The sequence below is a fragment of the Carassius carassius genome, chromosome 15 (genome assembly GCF_963082965.1).
Source record: "Carassius carassius chromosome 15, fCarCar2.1, whole genome shotgun sequence".
Lineage (NCBI taxonomy): Eukaryota > Metazoa > Chordata > Actinopteri > Cypriniformes > Cyprinidae > Carassius > Carassius carassius.
In genome coordinates this window covers 30,783,020-30,802,184 of record NC_081769.1, presented here as the reverse complement: position 1 = coordinate 30,802,184, position 19,165 = coordinate 30,783,020, and the positions used below count along the sequence as shown (strand labels likewise).

Sequence of the window (19,165 nt, the reverse complement as noted above, 5' to 3'; positions counted from 1 at the left end):
ATAAATTAAATTTAAAATATATTCTTTAAAAAACATAAATAATTTTGGATTAGTAGTACACAGAAGTATCTTATGCTCACCAAGACGTTTATTTGATTAAAATTACCATAAAATAGTAATATAAGTAGTATATCACAATATTACTATTTTTGTGGTAATTTTAATCAAATAAATGCAGCCTTGGTGAGCTTGAGACTAAAATTCTTTATAGTTCCAATTAAGAATTTTTATATATCGTGGTGCATTTCAACATTTATGTTTGCAAAGAGCACGTTAGAATTCAAACTGGTCAAATCAATGAATTTTTCAAGTAATAAATTGAAAGCTTATCCTTAAATTAATATTTATTATTTTGTATATATTGTATCATGATGATTCATAAATGTCCATAAATGTTGTGTTGTTGTTAGACATTTTGCAAACTGCACTTGAAACTCATTGTGGGAAAAAAATCAGACATTTTCATACATATTTCTGCTTTACTTCTTATTGGAAAATGACATGCTGTATATATTTTCTTTATGCTGTGTTAACAGCAGCAACTGCTAATACCTGAAGCATTAGCATTCATCTATGAAGATACAAATCAACACTTTGTTTAGAAATGCTTTATATATAGATTGTAATTACACACAATATTTAATTAGTGCTGATTGGTTTTAAATAGTAAAAATTATTTTCTTAATCATATGTGGGGTTCATTAGGTGTGTTGAATAAATCAAATTAAAAACTAAATAGTGAGCATGAACATGCAAATCGAAAAATATGTATCTAATACACTTATTAAAGTGATAAAGTTATTCCACCAGCATCTGTTGATTTCATAACTTAAGTACAATGAATAGCTTGTTGTATTCTTCATTTGTAATTTTCTTTGGATAAAATAAGTTTGTTAAATTAATAAAAGTAAAAAAAAAAAACATTTGGCATGACATTTCATAAATAATATAAACAAAAATCTCCTACTGAGAGGTAACATTTAGGGAAAACACATTAAAATTAATTCAAATTGACATTAATCTTTGTTAAACCTCACAAACATTAAAATGCATTTTACTTGTTACATAATATTTAATGATACAAATATGGCTATGTCAGTCAATGAAATGGATTTCCTTTAGTTTTTTATCATACTTGTTCTTTCGTAAATGATAACTGTACAAGCTGAATTCACAACTCTTTAAGGCCCCGGTGAAGTCCTTCTACACGGAATGTTCTTTCACAGATTCTTACAGCAGGCCTTCTTTTCCTCCTGTGCGTCATCTGCTGCAGCTTTAGGCTGGGATAATGTCACAGCATTGATAGAGCCTCGGGTCACTTCTTTGCTGCTCACCTTTTTATGGATTTCTGAAAGAAAGAGATCCAAAAATGACAGCATGATTATGATAATGAAGTTCTTACACTATTTCAAGCCTGACTGAAGAGGAGCAACCCAGAGGGCAGGGAACACATGCAAAGTACATGTAAATACAGTATGATGTGTTCAGAATAAACAGTATCTACCTGTAAGCACAGTGTTGAACGCTGCCTCGACGTTTACTGACCCCAAAGCAGAGGTTTCCATGAACAGAAGACCATTCTTTTCTACAAAAAAAAAGAATCATAACATAAATATCAAGATCAACTTTGTTTGATTTTTCTAAATTATATTAAATATATACATGCTGAGAGAAGTCTTTAAAAATACTGCCTAATGTATTATGAAGGAACATTCTGTGCTGATTTATTTTTATATTAGACCATCATTTGAACTATGCTTTGCATTTTGTAGTGTTTAAGGGTTAAAGGAAATGTCTGTAAATTTAACAGAAAATGTCATTTTAGGCAGGATGTTATCCATTTTCTACTGATTGTTCCATTGTTTAAAAAAAAACAAAGACTGGAAATGTATAATTTACATTTATTTACATCTCTGTTAACTCTAAAACACAATGTACTGCAAAATTCAAAATAGAGATAAACACCTTCAAAGTTCCCTCATATTAGTTCAGTACATTGTACCTGATTTACAGTACATTTTTACTGAATTTCCTTAGAGCAAAGTGTTTTTTTTTTCATGACTGGACATTTATATGGATTTATAGTGGCTTATTTTACTGTCAGGAGTACATAGAATATAAAAATTTAATTACATTTATGCATTTAGCAGACGCTTTTATCCAAAGCGACTTGCAGTTCATTAAGGCTAACATTTTTTACCTAACATGGGTTCCCTGGGACTCGAAACCACAACCTTGCGCTGCTATTGCAATGCTCTACCACTTGAGCCACAGGAACACAAAAACCCCACTAATGCTTACTATCAATACTACTATTAATAGTAGTAACAAAATCAAATGATAAAACTAACAGTTTAGTTAATCTTTAAAAATGTAGTCAAAAAAATATTCCTTTAATTTTTAATAAATAAAATTATATTTATCTTTTTCAATTAAAACATGGATGATGCATTTAAATATTCCAACTGTGCACTGGTAATGTGTATATAATTTCATATTTTCTCCAATATGTGCAATAGTATTATATGTCTGTTATAATTTCTTCAAGTTAGGCCGAACTTTTATTTTTAAAGGGTTGTTGTGAAGGCTTTTGAGTTTCTCAGAGAAAATTTGTGTAAGCCTGTATAATATAATAAGCTGTCTTCAGTAATGACCTGCAAAGTCCTTTGCGTCCTCTGTTGGAACAGATCGTACTGCTGCCAGGTCCGTTTTGTTGCCCACAAGCATCACTACCATATGCGGATCTGCGTGATCATAGAGCTCCTTCAGCCAGCGCTCAGCACTTTCATACGTCAAGTGCTTTGAAATGTCATAAACTAGAAGAGCTCCAACCGCTCCTCGATAATATCTGAGATACAGGAAAAAAGGTCAGATCAAATCAGATGAATCGATTTACTTCCTTTTTTTAAATGAACAGAACACTGTAATAAAACATTATGTCATAAGCAAGATTACGTAATGAAGATGGTTTAGAACAAAAGGTGAGAAATGAGTTGGCTGGTGAAACATGATGTGTTACATTTTTCTCAATTTGTTAAAGAATAGATTAATGGCAATTTACATATAGTCAAAAATGTATTTGCATACAAACATATTCGGAGTATGAGCGAAGAATTTAAAGGGACAATTCACCTAAAATTCTGTTATTCTGTGAACTTCGGTTCAGTTAAAATAAACCTCATCTCCTCACCAGACTGCTCTGGTCCATATAGGGGAAGTCGATTCTGTTTATAGTTTTTAATAAATTAATATTTTTGCATTGGTTTGAACGATAGTGAGTGTAAAGATTTTCCCATCTTTACAAAACATTTCTAAATGTATTTTTGAACATTCTATTCAGTAAAGAATACTGAAAAAAATGTTTCCCCATTTCTAAGAAACATAAATTGTTTCTTAAAAAAACAAATCAGTATATTAGAATCATTTCTTAAGGATCGTGTGACACTGAAGGCTGGAGTATGATGCTGAAAATTCAACTTGCATCACAAGAATGAATTGAATTTTAAAATATTTTCAAATAGAAAACAGTTTCTTTAATTTGCAATACTATTTCTCAATATTACTGTATTTTTTTATTAAATAATGCGGCCTTGGTGAGCAAGAGAGACTTTTTTCAAAAACATAAAAAGACACACCTACCCCAACAGTAGTGTTTATAATGTACATAAAAAAATGAAAATGAAATGTTAATAATACAGTAAAATAAATCAAATAAAACATTATCATTTGAGCTCACACCTGTGGTCACCATTCCTTCCACAGACACAAGAACACTACAAAACATGATACAGAGTAATTTTCATAATTGTCAATTTTGGGGAACCATGGGCATTTTTGCTTGTTCTGCACCACTATTTATTTGGTGTCAATGTTACATTATGTTAAACTCACGCAGAAGTGATGGCCCGGTACCGCTCCAGTCCAGCAGTGTCCCAGATCTGAGCTTTGATGGTGAGGCCGTTTAGCTGGACAGTTCTTGTGCTGAACTCCACTCCGATTGTCGTCCGGCTGTCATGATTAAACTCATTCTTGGTGAACCGTGACAGCAAGTTGCTCTTACCAACGCCAGATTCTCCAATAAGAACCACTGCAATGAAATGAATATGAGTCTGGAAAAACTACCAACCCAGACTTGACTCATGCCAATCATCTGGAAACAACAGACATGAATCCCTGCCCTGTGATGAAGGGGGCCCAAAAGCGTTCTCTTGGTATAGCTTAAGCATTTGTGACAGATCCCATTATTTTATTTTTTTTTGCAACACTATTGCTTGGTATATTAAGAAACACTAACTTGTGTAAAATCAGTGATTAGTTTCTGGATTAAAATACCAGCCACTCAAACTCATGATGTAACTTGTTACAATGTCGTGTTTGTCGACTTGGACTTTTGTGGCAAGCAACTCTTCAAGTGCAACATTAAGAGGCAAAGCATGTCACAAACCTGCATCCTTATTGCAAAATTGTCCGAGCTTGTTGTTCAAACTTGAGACAGAAACAGGTCTGATCCTCATATTTGTGTGTCAAAAAAAACCAACACTGGATGAACAGTATGTCCCAGTATAGTACTCCCTTATGAAAACCCAGCTAATCGCAGATGTAAACAAAAATGACTCAAACATGTCAGGAGAAAAATCAACACTCCACCCATGCAGGAGTTCATTTATCATATTATGCAAGGAGAAATGGCAATTATATATGAAAAACAGTATTAGAAAACAAAAAACATACAAGGTTTATGCAGAAACCTATAAGAAATATTAAAGAAATAGTTCACCCAAAAATGTATATTTGCAGAAAAGGTATTAAGACAATACAAGATACAAGTTTGTTTCCTCATCGCATCAAATTTGGAGAAATTTTAACATTACTTTACTTGCTCACCAATGGATCCTCTGCAGTGAATGGGTGCCGTCAGAATGAGAGTCCAAACAGCTGATAAAAACATTACAATAATCCATACAATTCCATCAGCTGTCATCTTGTGAAATGAAAAGCAGCGTTTTTGTAAGAAACAAACCCATCAAGGCATTTTAAAATTAAATCTTTGCCTCTAGCTAAAATAAGAGTCCACACTCCATAATAACCCCTTATCTAGTGAAAGATCCATCTTCTTTTGTCCTTTCATGTCAAAATCCACCCACATATATGTCTAGAACTGTCTAAAATAATAGAATATGTCTTAAATATTAATTTCTTACAGCTACTCACTTCATGAGATATTAATTGACGGACTGGAGTGGTGTGGATTATTGTGATGTTTTTATCAGCTGTTAGCACCCATTCACTGCAGAGGATCCATTGGTGAGCAAGTGAAGAATGTTCAGATGAAGAAACCATCTGACCTACATCTTGGTGATAAGCATATTAAAACTGGCCCTCATTTAAATAATCAACTTGCATGTTTTAAATAGTTACTCTTAAAAGACTTCCTGTTCTTGTTGCTTCAGTTCAACTGTTATGAAACCAACACATAGTGCAAGTCACTTAAAGTAGTCGTTGTGGTTTGGTGTTGTTTGAGGACTGCTCTAGAGGATCAGAGTTTCACAACGGACTTTAACAGATGCAACTATTTTCCCTCCCATACTGAGTAACTTAACTGCGTAATCTTGTGCAAACAAAACCTTGTTGTCATGGAAATCAGATTTCAACCAACCTATGGGACTCAATTTCTTTTTTTGGTAAACGGAGAGCTTTACAAAAGGAGGAATTGAATTGCACAAGGTATTCTAAACCCAGTCGCTTTATATATTTCTCTATAACTGTTTACTCTCTTTTAATGACTATAGATACCAACCGTTACTCTACAACTACTGCAAACGGTGTAATGACTGCTTGCAGATTATGAAACTAACTAAACGTCATCTAAAAGAGTTTAAAGCTCCATCAGAGATTGTTTAATGTGCATGACAACTCAATCAAAAAAAAGTGTCAGATCTTACCTTTGAAAACAAAGTTGTAGGCCTCATCAGACCCCATTCTGTCACTCCTGTAAGCAGATCTTCCTTCACTAATTTAGATTAGTGCTGCATGAGTCAGTATCTCAACCAATTCCAAGGAAATCTGAGAATGAAAGGTCCTCCTGTATGCCTCAGCGGAAATAGCAGAGAAACAGTAATAAGTACGAATGAAACCCCACCATTTATGGTGGACAGTTCACTTGTTTGTACAAGGAACTGGCCTTGTTATTTAGCCTGGCAGTTCCGCTATCAAATGTGCAGTACCTGGGGAAGGTGGGCGGGACTTTTGGTGCGCTCCAGTCAGGTCAAACAGGTAGGGTGAGTGCAGGTGTAGTCATATGATACTAGGTGCAATAGTGCACCTGTTCAGCCAATCAAACGACGACATACACACCATATGCAACCAATCACTTTTTTTAAGGAGTTTCTCCCAAGATTAGGAAGGCATTTGCCATGGAAGAGCCCCTCCCATGGTGCATATTTTGGATTACACGGTTAATAATAGCTTGAACACAAAAATTATACACCGTTTCTGCAGGATTTAAGCTTTTTTAAGACCAAGTAAACAAAATATAAGGAATAAATAGAATGGAACACAAAACATCATTATGGTCTCTAAATGTAAATTATTTAAGCTTATGACTCGAATGCATTTGCTCCCAACCACTAGAAATAACTTTTACTGTACCTTCTGATAACGCTACAAAAAAAGTAATGTTCTTTATCAGTATATTTGTCTATTTTCCAGTACAAATGTCTAAAGGTTCTTAAACCAAGATACATTTACTTTAGAAGTAAAATGACATAAATTGGAAATCTTGTTTTCTGAGAAATGGATCAAAATGAAGTATTAATGATTTAAATTAACTTAATTCAAAGGGGAAAGTATTCATACCCCATTGAGATATTTGTTCTTGTTTTAAGCATACACTCATTTAATTTTGTTAATTTTCTCAGAAAACAAGACTTTATTTTTGCATCTTAAGTAAATGTATCTTGATTTAATGATGTTTGGATATTTGAACTGGACAAGACAAAAATACAAAATATATTTATTTTTTTTTACATTTTTATGCAACATTAAATGCCACGAGTTTCTGAATTCAAGACCTTCTGCTCTGATTTAGGATATTTTATGGCTTTTATTTACAATAGTGTGACTAAACATATATATATATATATATATATATAAGAAAATGCATAAACCCAGACTAACAGAGTGATAAAGTGATATTTCATCTTCAGATACATTATTTTATACAATGTATTTTTTGTTATATAGAATGAAAATGAATATATAATATAAAAAGCATCAATTTCTTGTGTTTTAAAAGTAAAACAACAACATGTAACAAAAAGAGAAATTTATTTTATATTGTTGACACTAGACACAGCCTGATCACTGACTGCAAAAATCCTGAGACATAAAGAAAATATAATAAAAGGGAAAATAGAGTTCAAAAGTAATTATTAATGTTTATGCAAAGCATTATTTTGGGTCTAATAGCCATACAATTTGATATGGCAATCATACGGAGTATGCAAAATAAATAAAGCCATAGAAAATATATCATAAAGGCCTAAGTCTTCAGAAGTTTTTGTTTCAATGTACAGAAATACACAAAAGTACATCCTACGATGCTGCCACTTGTGTTAGTGGTTCCTCGAGGTACTGCACTAAAGCTTCAGCCTGTCAACAGAACAAACACAGTTACACGATTGTTCATGAAAATACATAATTAAATAAGAGCTATTTTATATACACCAAATCTCACCTTGGCTTTAAGCATCCCAAAGCCTACGGTCTCCTTGGCATACATGCAAAGCAACAAGTTTGCAACCCGTGTAATGGCCACCCTGCCCTCCTGTAAAGCCAGAGAAAATGCAGCACATTATAAAGGATTTTAAAACTATTGTAAAACAATACAGTAGTTCATCAAGTAAGTATTATTTCTGGCATTGTGTAATTTCAAAAAAAGCACATATGTTTGGTAAATCCAGACATGTCTGCCCTATAGCATCTGATGTGCTCAATTCATGCATATCTTGTATAATACATATGTTACTGCATATATCATAGACCAGTATTCACAATCATTTACTATAACCCAAATTTACAATGACATTCCTACCATACAATCCATCAGGATGAATTTCAGTTTGTCCTCATTAAAGGCCTGGTGTCCGTTTTTGTCGTAAGCCGCCCAGATGTTACTGGCAATGGCTGCAGTGACTCTTGCATCAGTGTCTCCATATCCAGAATACGCCAACAGAGAGCCCTCATTATTCAATAACCTAAAATAAAACCCACACATAAAAAATATATATTTTTAAATATATATATATATATATATATATATATATATATATATATATATATATATATATATATATATATATATATATATGAATTGAACATAAATTCATAAACAACTCATTATTTGACCTATATAGTAGCCAAAAAAACTAAAACCAGTATCACGGGGATCTGTAAAGAAAATTTATCTTAACTAATTTCACTTTTCTTCATGATTTTTTGCACAATATACACTAGTTTGTTAAAACGGAACAGATGTTTTGGTGTTTTCTGTGGATGTATTGAGTCAGTTCTAACGGTTCTAAACATTAAACAAATTTATTTTTGTGCAATGTTTGTGCTTTAAAGTGGTGTGAGACACATTTATTTAAAATAATGAGATTTGACTTGATATTTAATCTAATGACAAAGATATCCAGATATTTCTAAATATGGCTTAAGTCAATCAATCACGTTTGAAGCTACTAAATAAATATGACATTTTTAATGGTTAACAAAATACCTTACTTTCAGCTCAAGAGAGCATGTTAATAACATAAATGTACAACATATTGTTTACCAATTTATCTGCCAGCTAAAGCTACTGATAAGAACAAAGAATGAAATGTATATACTCACAGCGTGCTTTGTACGCCACTGGTGTTTGCTTGACTGAGTACTTGTGTTAATGCTTTAGGACGCAACATTATTTAAGGTAAAGCGGTAATAATACTAATACAATAAAAATGTACGCGAGATTATAGCAAGAACTTCCAGCAACCCAACAAGAACATCAGCTGACTTCGAACTTCCGCGCTGATGATTCATGGGAAATGTAGTGTAACGGCAGTGCATACGAACTACAAAAACGTGGCCTAAACAAAAAGGACTTTGGCCTAGATCAAAACTGAACGTAAAGTGGATAATCAATTTATTTGTTTTTCGGATCATTTATTTAAAAAAAAATTATACTTTTGAGATTTCGCAACCTTTTGTTTTGACTTTCTTTTAGGAGGTGAGGGCAACAAACTATAAGGGTTTTATTATTGACGAATATTTTATCTTCATTCTTCAACTGGTTCACCCTAATCAAGTCAACAACCTGTTTATAAATATACCGTGGACTACATATGCACTCTTAAATATAAATGGCCTTTATTGGCTTCTTTGGTTCCACAAAGAACTTTTAACATCCACAGAACCTGTCAAATGCATTATATATATATATAAAGGTTACTTTAATTATTTAAATGTTCTTCACACCAAGAAAAAAAGAAGCAAATTTAAATAATTGTTAACTGAAAGGTTCGAGGAAACCAAAACGGTTCTTTTATCTAACCTCATGCTTTTTGAACCTTGATTTTTAAGTCTATGATTTCCAGACTTTAAATGAAGTTACATATTTTTTTCCTCAATAATTGTTTATAGTAATTGCACCCACAAAAAAGAAAAAAAAAAGCAAATTTTACAGTTAAACTTAAGAAAATCAAAACTCACTAAAATATTCACCATGTTTCCAATCCTGGAAATCACCATTTTAAATTTCAGTTCTCATATTGTGTTAAGTATATTTACAAGAACTTGTTACGATACGACGTCTACCTAATGCAATCCTAATGACTAAAGCTTTGTGATTGTGAAATGAAACGGTTATATAATGCATCAACAAAAACAAATGACTTGTGTGACCTCCACATCGATTAGACAATAATTACAAATATTGTGATTATAAGAAGAAAGTGATCATGCAATATTTTTTTAACTTAAGACATCAAATTCCAAGGTGTCATGCAGCCCCACATTACAAATGTAAAAATAATAATAAAAAAACATTGGATTTAAGACAAAACCAGATGCTAGAAGGAACTACAAACCCCAATGAATGTTGGTTTCTGTAATGTAATTCAATTAGAATAAAGAATGGATTATGGACATACAGCAAAAAAAAAAAAAACATTTTAAATTCACAATATAACTGTTAGTTCCATTAGACAGCTGTTGGTTAGCACTGAGAGAAGCTAGCGTCACGATCATGCTGCTTTTTTCGCCAGATCAAATTGAGGATGATGGATCCAGTACACAATACAAGCGTGTTCCAGGCACTAAATACTTCTACGTCAAAGCATAAAGATATGGTCGAAACAAATGGTGTCTGCGTTCACCACTGCTTGTTAAGCTGTGAAATATTTTATTGACGCTTTGTTACAACCTTACCCATATGACAAGCCTTTATGGCCAATTCAGGTACACTCCATCCTCACGAAGGCAAACGACTAAAGAGATGACTGAATATCTTTTCCAAATCTCATCTCCAAAACTCATCTCCAAAATTCCTTTCTAAAGCAGCTGAAGTATAAGATATCAGATACGAGGTGTTATAGTGCTCCAACATGTTCATTTCTATTAGATTTTGATAACAAATCAAAATGTCAAGGAACGCTCAAATCATAGTCAATTGAGGAGGGTGGAAAGGGTAAGCTCTACGTTTCTGCAATAAATACTGGTTTGATCAGGCAAGAATTAAGAGAAAAAGAGAGAAATTAAGGAAACCAAGCATTTTCACAGAAGACAAGAATCCCTCTGGGCCTCGGAATTCAAGCAAACGGATTTTATTCCCCTAACCACTGAGTAGTGCCTCAGGTGAGTGTGTTCTAATTGTAAGGAATGGTAATTCAAACTTGGTTCAAGCAAATGTAAGCTTTGTCCCATCTTACTAGTAATGAGGGGTTAGTGTGATGTCATTCCACAGCGATTCTGGTTTGATTTTGTTTTGTTTAAGGAAAAAAACGTGAAACCCTCATTGCTTTTTGATTCAGAGATTCACTGATCAAAGCAAAAAAAAAAAAAAACACAATTAGAGTAATTGGAATTCTGTCTTTGTGGGGCTTTCAGATTTTATGTGATGAGGACTAGGTTTGCTTCTTGTCTCCCTTTGCATGCTCTCAGTTGATGGAATTAGGAAGGCTGAGAGCCGAGCAGTCTTTCGATGGCAGCGTTGATGTCGCCCCCGGTGGCGATGAGGGCCTGAATGTTGGCTTCCCTGTTGATGAAGCCCATAGAACTCAGCTGCTCCAGCTGTTGCTGGAAACGCACTTCTGGAGTCTGAGTCTGCAAAGCGAGGTGAAAAGTAGTGAGTAGAATCAAATATACACAGCATACTCCGTGTTTCTCACAGGATTTGGTGATAGAGCTTTCAAAATGCTGCGCATTTTAAAGTCTACTCCAGCCCATTTACAGTGTCTAATCTGAATGGGGTAACAAGTCTCTGCACTGATTTGTATCTGGACTCGAAACCTCTTTTCAGTCCAGTCACACTGATTTTAGAGATGCCAAAGAACTAGAATACAATAATTATTACAGTCTAAGTTTTATTAGTAAAAGAAATCTGATCATTATTCCTAAGTCAATAATATATTATCATTGTACTACAACTGCACTGTAAAATAAACAGAAGTGAAAATGTAATACTTCGTAATAAGCATATTTTACTTTACGACTGGGAAAATTACAACGGTTTCATTTGAATTTCTTCAATTGCGAGAGTGAAACCCTTCAGCTGTGACTTGTGGAAACCTGCCAGGTTCTCATTACAAATCTGTTGAAATACGATAATCTGTCTACAAAAATGTTAGGAATGTGGAACGCAAGCTGATCGGGAGCAAACGCTGCACCTTGCTTTGTAACACTTAGCACAACAGATTATACACTTAATTAAATCACAGCCTTTTACAAATAGGGCACTATGACATTGTGCGTTTGATTTTTGTTCACTTGAAATGATCTGCCAAAGAAATGGCACAAAACACATTGTCAAAGACATTTAAAGTTATTATGAGAATGTAAAAATATTTGTTTCGTTATGAAACTGTGCCAGGAAAGATTATACTGGAGCAGGCCACCAGAATACAGGTAATTCATGGGAAATACTGATAATGTTAACAACAACCAATAAAAAACATAGGTACCGATGCATTCCCTCCAGCAAACATCTGTAGCATCTGTTGCATGAGCTGCTGTTGGGCAGTGTTTGTTCCAGCAGCAGGGGTGGGGGTGGGGGCCGGGACCTGGCCTGAGGGCGGAGGGTTCTCAGGAGTCACATTCAACCCTGTAGGCAGTGGGGCACCTGGGATACCAGCAGCCATCCCACCAGGTATGAGACTAGAAAGAGACAAGTCACATTTAAATGGTAAGGTGCAGATATTGCCACACTGCTCATTTAGATTATGGGCTCAGTCAACTAGTTAGAATAACTGGAATAAAACAAACTCATTTAATAAGCATGTAAACTCTAATCTAGAGTAAGCTGCATCTACTTGACAATAAAGCAAAGAGGGAAATAACTAGTAGAAAGAGGATGTGTTCTTGAGTGTTTACCACTATGTGGAGAATGAAGTAGCTAAGTGATTTAAAATTCACAAAAAATATAATAAAAAAAATTCAACTTCTAATACTAAAAATACTTCAAACTATCCATTTCAATACATCAACTTCAAATTCTTATTCAATGCTATGCTACTTAATATTTTTTGTGAAAAACATGCTACATCATTCAAAAGTGTGAATATAATAAAAAAAGATATTACTTATTAACCAAAGATGCATTAAACTCAAGTGACAGTAAATGCATTCGGGTTACAAAAAAGATTTTAAAAAAGCTATTCTTTTGAACTTTCTGTATAAAAAATAAATAAATAACAGTATCAGTTCCTACAAAAACATTCCACTGATTATTATAAGAAATGTTAAGAATGATTCCTGAAGAATTATTGAAGACTGGAGTAATGGTTGCTGAAAATTCAGCTTTGCATCACATGAACAAAATACATTTTACATATATTTATTATTATAATAAATACATGGAGCAATAATAAGCATTACTGGGACTAAAAGTGGAAGTGGAACTGCACCTGGGCATGAGACCAGGGGCTTCGGTTTGAAGAGTTTGCAGTCCCTCCTGGATCTGCATTAGTGCTCGCATGGCTCGAGGATTTGTCATTACAGAAAGGGATTCTGGGTTCTGCATCTGCAAGTGAGTCAGAAAAACAAGACAAGTCAGTTAGCAAATAAAAGTAAATCAAACCTATACCCCATCTACAACAATGCAAACTGGACACACCTGCTGTAGAAATACAGGTAACTGCTGTCTCATTTGCTCCTGCAGCTGTGGATTTCCGGCAAAGAGAGGGTTGTTCATCAACACCTGAAAAACAGTAAGGGTTACATATAAATAACAGATCATTATAGTAAATTAAAACTTCTATGAATTATGAACTTTTGGGAATGATGGTCTTGCTACCTGTGAGGCAATATCAGGACTCTGGGCCAGGGACTGCATCATGGTGCGCATATAAGGAGCAGAAAGCATGTTCTGCATAAGCTGTGGGTTCTCAGAGATCTGTTGCATTAAGCTCTGCATGCCAGGACTGTTGAACATACCTAATATCAAACCACAATAATTAGATTTAAAAACTAATATAAATATAAATATATAAATATATATATATATATATATATATATATATTAAAATAAATGTATAGTCTGCTATAAATGTGCACTCATTATCTGCTTGAAAATTCTACTACAATTTATCCTCAAAATTCATAGACCTGGTTATAAAATTAAAGCCAAATGTTTACATTAAAGACCGTTACCGTTTCCAAGGCTAGAGGCGCTTATGCCCAGAGGGTTGGACACACTGGGTGTTGTTGAGCTTGTGGTGGAGCTGGTGGTGGAAGCCGTCCCAGAGGTGGTGGTGGCAGCGGTGTCAGTGATACCCCAGGGATTTGGCAAAGGCTCTCGGTTTTCTGTCCTGGAGGGCTGTGTTCCGGAGTTATCAGCATTTCCACCCAATGCCGAGAAGGGGTTATTTCCAAACTGTTCAGATGATGCAATTAAATAAAAATTTAATTTTGCCATTTCATGTAAGTGTTAAGACTTGATAGTGAATGACAAAATCAATAATATTTTTGGTGAAACCCTAAATTAATTTTTTTAAATCAATAAATGTATCTGACCTGTTCACGTGCAGCACTAAACATGGGCTCTTGAATATCTGTGTACATCCTCCGAAGGGCATTGTAACCCCCGGGAATACTCTCGAGGTTGCTAAGCGCCCGGTCCTGGTTACGCATCATCTCTTGCATCATGGCTGGGTTTCGTGCCAACTCCATTGTCTTTGACAAGCAAAAAAAGAAAAAAAGTTAATAAAAACAAATCAGTTATTGAAATAATGCAATGAAGAAAATGCACACCTTTTAGATGTGTACGTCAAAAAGAACTTTCTGAAGACAAAATATAACTGCCTATAACCTTTTATTATTGCAAACAAAATAAATAAATAAAAATCGAGCAAAATTAACCTTTGGTACATGTCCAATAACATACCTGTCTCATGAGCTCTGGGTTGTTAAGCATGTGTGAAATCTCTGGGTTGCGCTCCATCAGGTTCTGCATCTGTGGGTTTGCCACTATCATCTGCCTCATCAGGTCAGGGTTGGACATCATGCTCTGCACAAGCGGGTTCTCCATGATCTGAGACAGCATCTCAGGATTGGACATGAGCTGTCGCTGCATCTGCTGCTGAAGCTCCATGAAGTTGGCAGATCCCATCCCAAGGTTAGACAGGCCCGACAGGTCACCAAACCCAGCTGAAAACATACAATGAGAACCAGTGTAAAGCAAAAGCTAAATAAAATAACAGAACTTACTTAAAAAGAACATAATACTATTTAACTATATACAACGTCTTTTAAACAATTATTTGTAGAAAAGGAATCATTTCAATTTTTTTTAATACATGTGTATACACACACACACACACACATATATATATATATATATATATATTAATTACGATTAATGAACAATTATTTTGTTTCAGTTTTGTTTTTTTTGCCCTCATAGTTCACTGACAAGGTTTGTACTGTAAATATGATTGACTATCAGCAGTTATTTTATCTATGTTCGTAACATTTCTTACTAGGGTTGGGTATCGTTTTAATTTTATCGATTCCGATTCTTATCGATTCCTAGTTTCGATTCCAATAAGATAAAAAATCCAATATAAAAAAAAATTAAGTCCAACATTTAGATGTCAAACATTTTTACAAAGCATTCTGTTGCAGCTGAATAACATGAGCAAAAATCAGCAGCCTACAAAACTCTGCAAGAGGAATTTTGCCTCTAATTAAAAAAAATACCATAACAAAAACAACTAGATTAATATAAATTTCAAATATTAAAGTGTTAAAGACAAGTAATAAGATAGGTCAGTAATAAGAAAGGAACAAACAAATCAATTAGCAATATCATAAATAAATACAACTAAACCAAATTTCAGGTACAGAAACTGTAATTAAAAGTTTAAAAACACTGCATAGTTTTCTTTTTATAAATAAAATAAAGATTAATCAAGTAAAGTTATTAAATATATTCAGTCAAGATCAGTGAATGATTTTCTTTGTTCTTTGATTAACATTAATAACAGCGCGTTTATTAGGCTGTTGTCTCTTTAAGCAAAAATACTGTACATGTGTTTTCTTTCTCATCGGTTTATGTTCACGTAAGACAAAAACGGCTGTGTTTAGATGATATAATGATGTAGTTTTCTGTATCGTAGTTTCGACTCGGAACAACCTTTTCTACAGTTAAAATACACAGAACAGTCCGAGAACGGACACAAACCGGGAACCCGCAGCGCGACCGCCGACCGCTGCTCTCTATGCACGTGCTTGTGCTTCATGTGCGCTGCACACAAACATGCTGTAATAAGTTTTGAGATTCTAAACTACTTTAGTGAAAAATCACAGGACAGCGCTGACAACTAGTTTCTGTGTTCCTCTGTGCGCGCAATCTTCACAGCTACTGTTTATATGAGTGTTAGTGCCACAATGCAGCTGCGCGAACATGGTTGCTCGATATAAGAATACACATCCGTTCATCTAATCGCTTGAATGTCCAAACCATAAAACAAATACAATGGACAAAGTTTAGTGAAGACGCAAGGCTCACCGCTCACGCGCCATCACTATGTGTTGAACCGGCGTTCACCTCCGTGTTTTGCTTTTATGCCACTGACTGGAGAGCAGTCATGTGGCTGCACAGTATGCTTTTAAGGGTGAAGTGTTAACAGGATTAAAAAAAACGAAATAACCGACATGGGAAAATTACGTTGGTTAGAGATTATGAATTTCGGTTTTGATTATTTTTCGATTAATCGTCCAGCCATATATATACATACATAAATACATATATATATATATATATATATATGGCAGTAAACTGAACAAGTGCTTCATCACAACATAAGATATTGTAAAATCTCATTGGGAAAGAAGCAGCATTCCACAATATGAAACTTAAACATTAATAAACATTTTTATATAAACACTATTTATTTATTAAAATGTGTATTTTAATATTTATTTGATCTTAAATTTTGTTTTAGTAATTTTAATACTTCAATACTTCTTCCAGGTACCTGCCAAGGCAAAATGTATTTTCATTCAAAATTTTTTTTTTTTTAAGTATGCGCTTTTCATCTAGTACTTACATTTTATTTAAATTAGGAAAAACCATGTTGATAGTATTGTAGTTAACAATAACAATACTGGTTGCAACACAAAACACGAACAATATTATGGAATTACACTTAAAATGGGAACAACCGGCTGATGCCTCACATAAACAAACTCAAAAACATTACTCACCTAGTATATTGGGTGGCTGTGTCGGGGCTGGGGACGTCCCACTACTCTGGGGTGTGCCCAGGTTCCCGGCCGGGCTGGAGTCAGTGCTTCCGGTGGTGTTGTCCTGAGATGGCCCAGGAACAGAAGAGGCAGAAGTCTGCGAACTACCACCACCTGAAGTCCTACAAACACAAAACCCTCTAAATGCGAGCCATCCATAAAGCACAGGCATTATCTTACAACACATTATGGCTTTGCATATGAAAATACCAGTTAAGGTTTGACCCTAAAAAGCAGGTCCTCTTACTTTTGTGCGGTTTTGATGACTAGGTGAACCGTGAGTCCATCTTTAATGCCATGCTGGCCGAGCGTGTCTCCGTCCTTCAGGATCTTTCCGGCAAAAATCAAAACCAACTGGTCCTGCTGCGCCTTAAACCTTTTGGAGATTTCCTCTTTAAACTGTTAAGAGGACAAAACATACGGGTTATTTCTAATGTTACACGTGAAATCAGATCAACACACCCTCACTTTTGTGCAACATCACGGTCCCTTTCATTAAACCCGATCTCGTAAACATCAACATTAACCAGCAACTGCTTAAATGAACTAACGAACACTACTAGCATCACCTCTATCTAACACGTTATTTAATTTATAATTTTATTAAGCATATTTCTGAAGTCAACAGTACAAAGCAAAACAGAAAGAGCGCGAGCGAAGATGACAGACTAGAACCTTCTAAGCAGGCCGTTTCTTTAACAAAAACAGCGAGGTAGACAACGTCAAATTAAAAGCGTCTTAAACGACCAAAAACAACGAACACGACACTCAAAATAACCTAATTTAAGTGATAGCAAGAGCAGAAGTTATTTTAAAAATCCCCTGAGACGGTTTTCGGCGTTGGGCTGTTCGTCGTCAATCGTTAGCTCCTCAGCTAAATCGGTTAGCCGCTGGTGTAACGAACGCCCGGGTGATACAAACAACAAGAAGCCACCAAACAATCACCTGTGCGACGGATGAATCCTCGGCGATGGCTATTTCTTCTTTATCCTTCGGTGTTTTGACGGTGACCTTAATGATAGTCGCGCTAGCGGCGGCATTTTCCTCAATGTTCGTCTCCACGGCAGGATCCGTGCCGCTATTCTCCGCCATCTTTACTATGCTTTTACTTCTTCATTACATCATCGCACCAACAAGCAGCGGGGAAAAGCGCTGCAAACGCCGATTGTTCCACCGCGCCCTCTGGTAGCGTGGAGTGTCATCGACTTGCCTTGCTGCTCCCACTCTATGACATTACTCAAAAGTACGCTGTTTGGCACTTTATGAGTGACAAACTGTATAAACGATTGAGGAAAAGGTCCAATGTTTCCAGTGTATACAATGTAATACACGTTTCCAATGCATTTCTCACATTTTGGTTCCCATGCTGCTCAAGAAAAGTAGGCATAATACACACATAAACAGCAGGCTATAGGCTACCTTGTGTGAACAGAGTAGCCTAAGTAGTAGCCTAATATTTTCTTATAAATAAAAGCAGGATGCATTCAATTCCAAAATACACGATGATAGCTTCTTAACACGTTCATTGCCAGATATCTTGCTTTGTAGTAGTGCATTTCAACCTTTTAAAAACATCACCTCCTGGTTTCAAAGACAAGAAGTCTAAAATGCATGTCTGTGTTGTTTTTTTTAACTGAAAGAAACATGCACTGACTGATCTTAAAATGTCAGTGCCATTGTTTTGTCTCAAGATGTTTTTATAATGTTTTTATCTTAAGCGTGTTTATAAAAACTACTTAAATGTTCTAAATGAACAAGCCTAATCCTGATTTAACCTAAGAGCGTTCTATGGAACTGGGCCTACATGAACTCACTCTACAACCATAATACCAATATAGAAAAAATATATGGCGCTGTTTGCATGTCTTCAGTAATCAATCATTTACAGACCCTTTAGATTCATCCTTCCTGACTAAAACTTTTAAAATCTTTCTTTCATATGATTTTCAACATTGTGTAGCGAAGTTAAGTAACATTTGTAATTATAAACAACTTCAATCTTCATTTAGGCCTACCAAACTGTAAATTAATTCATGAACAACATTCCTTTTATACTTGTTTACAGTCTATGAGGAAGTCACTGCTGGGGAAAAATCTAAACTCCGCCTCCTCCTCCTCTTTCAAAAAAAAAAAAAAGAAACCCACAGAGAGTCTGCCATTT

At 34.8% G+C, this 19,165-nt stretch overlaps 3 protein-coding genes across 3 annotated transcripts; all 3 read right to left on the bottom strand.

The window, feature by feature from the left end:
- Positions 1-459: 459 nt before the first annotated feature.
- LOC132158876 (ras-related protein Rab-25-like) lies at positions 460-6,885 on the bottom strand. Its single transcript, XM_059568488.1, has 5 exons — positions 5,943-6,885; positions 3,892-4,087; positions 2,655-2,848; positions 1,505-1,585; positions 460-1,348 (listed from the first exon to the last, which is right to left on the bottom strand). Exons 1-5 carry the CDS (start codon positions 5,977-5,979, stop codon positions 1,221-1,223), a joined length of 636 nt encoding a protein of 211 aa, XP_059424471.1. The 5' UTR covers positions 5,980-6,885; the 3' UTR covers positions 460-1,220.
- Positions 6,886-7,311: 426 nt separating this feature from the next.
- LOC132157851 (ragulator complex protein LAMTOR2) lies at positions 7,312-9,083 on the bottom strand. Its single transcript, XM_059567119.1, has 4 exons — positions 8,896-9,083; positions 8,093-8,255; positions 7,736-7,825; positions 7,312-7,650 (listed from the first exon to the last, which is right to left on the bottom strand). The coding sequence occupies exons 1-4, from the start codon at positions 8,961-8,963 to the stop codon at positions 7,594-7,596; spliced, it is 378 nt and encodes a 125-aa protein (XP_059423102.1). The 5' UTR covers positions 8,964-9,083; the 3' UTR covers positions 7,312-7,593.
- A 1,052-nt stretch (positions 9,084-10,135) lies between these two features.
- LOC132158875 (ubiquilin-4-like) lies at positions 10,136-18,124 on the bottom strand. Its single transcript, XM_059568487.1, has 11 exons — positions 17,950-18,124; positions 17,252-17,403; positions 16,966-17,126; positions 14,642-14,904; positions 14,272-14,430; positions 13,909-14,131; positions 13,553-13,692; positions 13,373-13,456; positions 13,164-13,279; positions 12,222-12,414; positions 10,136-11,364 (listed from the first exon to the last, which is right to left on the bottom strand). Exons 1-11 carry the CDS (start codon positions 18,094-18,096, stop codon positions 11,212-11,214), a joined length of 1,791 nt encoding a protein of 596 aa, XP_059424470.1. The 5' UTR covers positions 18,097-18,124; the 3' UTR covers positions 10,136-11,211.
- Between the last annotated feature and the right edge of the window lie 1,041 nt (positions 18,125-19,165).